At 29.6% G+C, this 4,084-nt stretch overlaps 1 protein-coding gene across 1 annotated transcript; it reads right to left on the reverse strand.

The window, feature by feature from the left end:
- Positions 1-3,414: 3,414 nt before the first annotated feature.
- LOC126722181 (uncharacterized) lies at positions 3,415-3,849 on the reverse strand. The gene has a single exon (XM_050425331.1). The coding sequence runs from the start codon at positions 3,847-3,849 to the stop codon at positions 3,415-3,417; it is 435 nt and encodes a 144-aa protein (XP_050281288.1).
- Between the last annotated feature and the right edge of the window lie 235 nt (positions 3,850-4,084).

Raw genomic sequence — 4,084 nt, forward strand, 5'->3', positions numbered from 1 at the left:
TTAATATTTAAGGAAAAATTGTTGCAATAACTTCAAATAAAAGAATCATTGCAATAAATTGATACCAATTGTTTTTGCAATTTATTGCAATGAAAATTTCGAATTTATAGCTTATTGCATTGAAGTTACCATTGCAATAATTTGATATTAATTTTTTTACAATCTCTTACAATGACAAACACGTAACTGCAATGAATATATCGTTGCAATAACTTGATATCAATTATTTTATAATTAATCGCAGTGACAAAATGAATTAATTATCTATTACAATAAAGATATCATTACAGTAATTTAATCCGATCTATTTTGTTTAATTATTTGCAATCTATTACAACAAGTTTCATGAAGTAATAATCTATACTTATAAGATATTCGAAATAGTAAATTGTATATTGCAACAATATATATATATATATAGATATTTATCATTGCATCAAAGTTATTATTAAAATATTTGGAGTTTATTGCAACAAAAATTTTTGTTACATAAACCTATTACCTTAAATTTTATTGCAACATCTTGTATCAACTATTGCAATGACTATAATGTTATTGTAATGGCATATACTAATGACTAATTTCAATCGAGCACTTTAGTAAAGCCATGTTCATGTTATATAAGCCAATTACTTCATATCTGAACTTTTTATATACATGGATTATCAACGGTTGATTGAAATGCTTGGAAATTCCATGTTCTATTATCTATATAAAGGAAATTAGTACTATTATTATGCAAGATTAACCAAGAATTGCATTCAAGAAACTATCTATATATAAAGATTGGTAAGACAGAAAGCTAATACTCACAACTCTTTCTGGTGGACCGATAGCGTTACCAATGCAATATGTAACCCCTCCAGCACACAACAAGAAAATAGACATAATACAACAAATATTATTGCAAAAAAAAAAAATGTAATATATATACTATTACATTTCTTGGTTGTTTTTTTGTTGTAATAGTAACTTAAATTTATTACATCAATATGAGATTATAGCAATAATTATTATGTTACATTAAAATGTGTTGTTGTAATAAGGTAACTCTTATTTTGCATTGGGATATGTTGTTGCAATAGGTAATTTTTTATTTCACATCGAACTATATTATTGTAATAGGTTAAATCTTTATTTCACATCGAATTTTGTTGATGTAATAGAGGTGAGTAATTGAGTAGCGGGAAATTTTGAGAAATTGGCGCTATTTTTTTTTTTCATTAATTTCCTCTCTCTCACCCATGTCTATCCCTTTTTTTTTTCCTCATCTCAATATTTCTCTTTCACCACACATGTCTTCCTTTTTTTTCTCATCTCAAAATTAACTCACACATGCCTATCTCTGTCTTTTTTTTTTCTTTTTTTTCATCTTAGTTTCCCTCTTTATCTCACACACCTCTATCTCTCTCTTTTTTAATCTCAAATTCTCTCTCTCTATCTCACACCTACCTCTCTCTTTTTTCTTTTTTCATCTTAGTTTCCCTTTCTCTCACCCACGTTTATCTCCATGTTTTTCTCATCTCAATCTCTCTCTATCTCTCTCTCTTCCCACGCCTCTGTTCTTTTTCTTTTTCTTTTTTCTTTTTTTTTTTTCATTTCACTTTCCCTCTTTCTTAAGCTATCTCGAAATTCAAATTTATCTACTAACTACAAAACTTATCTCTCAAATTTCCATCTCACTCTCATATCAACTAACTCTAAATTTTCCCTCTCAAATTTTAGTCTCTCTTAATTCATAGTCTCCTTGGAGAGACTCTTTCTCAATTTAAAGATTTTCTCTCGAACTTTCAGGTAATTTTTTGGTTCTTTTAATTGTACAATCTTCAAGTTTTTGTATGTGTTTTTTTTTTATTTTAGAATCAATGATGGTATATATTGCTATCATTGTGTTGTGTGTGTATATATATGATGTTTTTCAACTTTATACTTATTATCATTTCTTTTCTTTTTTCCCAAAATAGGTGGTAAGTCAATAAAATGGTCGTGAAGCATGCTTGCATAACACCTTTGGGAAGAAACTTTTCTTTCATGTTGTATTGATTTTTGCATATTTTTTGAAACTATGTATTTGAATATAAATTCAACAAGTTGTATATATTTGTGTTTTTTGACATATATATTGAAATGAAGTATTTCAAAAATTTTTTCTTTTATGCATATCTTTAATTTGTTAGTATAGTACCTAAATATGGTTTTTGAATTGCAAAATGGGTTAATAAAAAATTATTATTTAAAAATGATTTATTTATTTTTAATTAAAAAAAATTTAACAAAAAAAATAACCTATTGCAACGAGATTTTCAAAGTAAATCGTTGCAATATATGGAATTTATTGTAACGAAAATCTAGTGTTTCATAAACCTATTGCTTTTTTTTTTTTTTAATTTATAAAAAAAAAAACTATTGCAACGAGATTTTCAAAGTAAATCGTTGCAATATATGGAATTTATTACAACAAAAATCTAGTGTTGCATAAACCTATTACCTCGGAGTTTATTACAACGGCTTGCATCAACTTTTTTGTCGTTACAATAACACCTATTATAACGACATTAGTTATTATTGCAACGACTTTTTTTGTTGTATTAAGTCATTTTTCTTGTAGTGGTTGTTTTTATTGCTGTTTTTTGAGAGTGTCGGCAGAGTCAAAGAGAGATGAGAAGGGTTGAGATTTGGATTTGGGTTTGTGTTTGTTGCTTTTGTGTTTGGTTGACAATGAAGATCTGTTTCTGAGTTTGTGTTTGTATTTCTGGGTTTGTGATTTTTGGACTTTAATTTTGTGTTCTTAGATTTGGGTTTGTGTTCTTGTTATTTTTGTTCAAGACACACTTAGATCTCAATTAATTTAATTTTTAGTTTTTATTTCTGTTTTTATTTTTTTTTATATAGCTTAAATTAATAAATTAATTTTTTTAATTTAGATGTTGATGTGACATTTTTTAATGACAAAATAAAATTTTTTATTATTATTTTAATAGTTCCGTCTGCCACGTAGGATTTTGCCATTTGAGTACTGACGGAAAGGACTAAAATGGACAGTGTTTTTCTAAATAAGGACAAAAAGCGGTGAAAATAAAAGATAGGGACCAAAGTGATAATCGCGTGAAAATGTAGGGACGAAAATGTGGTTTTCGTCTATATTTATCGCACATTGTGACTTTTGATCTGAATTAGTGATCCTCCTTTTAAGAGAAAACTAAACATAAAAGAAAGAAAGAAAAAACTATTCTATCTATATAAGTGCCGAGCAAAGCAAGTAGACATGTTTACTAATGCCTCAATTTTTAATTTTGAAAATATATTACAAAATTTAATGGCGCACAAGATGTCAAAAAAACACGTAGTCAATTTTAAATATGTGTGACATTTTTCTTTTTCTTTTTTGAGAAATAAGATCATGCATTCAATAAATCAACAGAAACTTATATCAAGCATTACAAGATTGGTAGCATCACTATGGATGTCTTCTAACCAAATTTGAGAAAGAGTGGATCCTTTAGCTTGTTTGGCCAACTTGTTAGCAACACAGTTTCCTTTACGTTTCACATGGGAGAAAGCAAGGGATCTAAAGCTAGATATCAGTTGGAGAGAATCCTCAATCAAGTGACCAAAAGGGGCCAGACAAAACTCATCTGAGTTGAGGGATTTGATAATAGTTTCAAAGACTACGTATACTTCCTGGAGACCAATTTTCTGGGCAAAGGATATAGCTCTTCGACAAGCTAAGGCTTCGACGTCATTGACAGATGGGGGCAAGGCAATCCTCTCAGAGAGTGCACCAATGACTTTGCCTTCATGATCCCTAATCACAACTCCTAGGCCAGCTGCAGCAATGTCTTGAAACATGGCGCCATCAAAATTGGCTTTGAACCACAGACAGAGAGGTGGAGACCAGTGGACCAAAGAAGGGGCCTCATCGAGTATGATGGCAAGTCTTGGGCCTGTTGGAATTCACGTAGTCTCTCAATAGCATTGGCATGGATCTTGGAATATGGCAAAGATGGTGAGTCCAGTCGAGCAGCATTTCGTTTATACCATATGCTCCAAGAAATAAAAGCAAAACGCTTTGCTAATTGTGGAA

Source organism: Quercus robur, chromosome 4 (assembly GCF_932294415.1).
Source record: "Quercus robur chromosome 4, dhQueRobu3.1, whole genome shotgun sequence".
In the NCBI taxonomy this organism is placed as follows: Eukaryota; Viridiplantae; Streptophyta; class Magnoliopsida; order Fagales; family Fagaceae; genus Quercus; species Quercus robur.

Bases quoted from the DNA above. Each gene is read 5' to 3' on its own strand.
- LOC126722181 (XM_050425331.1), bottom strand. From the start codon at position 3,849: ATGTTTCAAGACATTGCTGCAGCTGGCCTAGGAGTTGTGATTAGGGAT.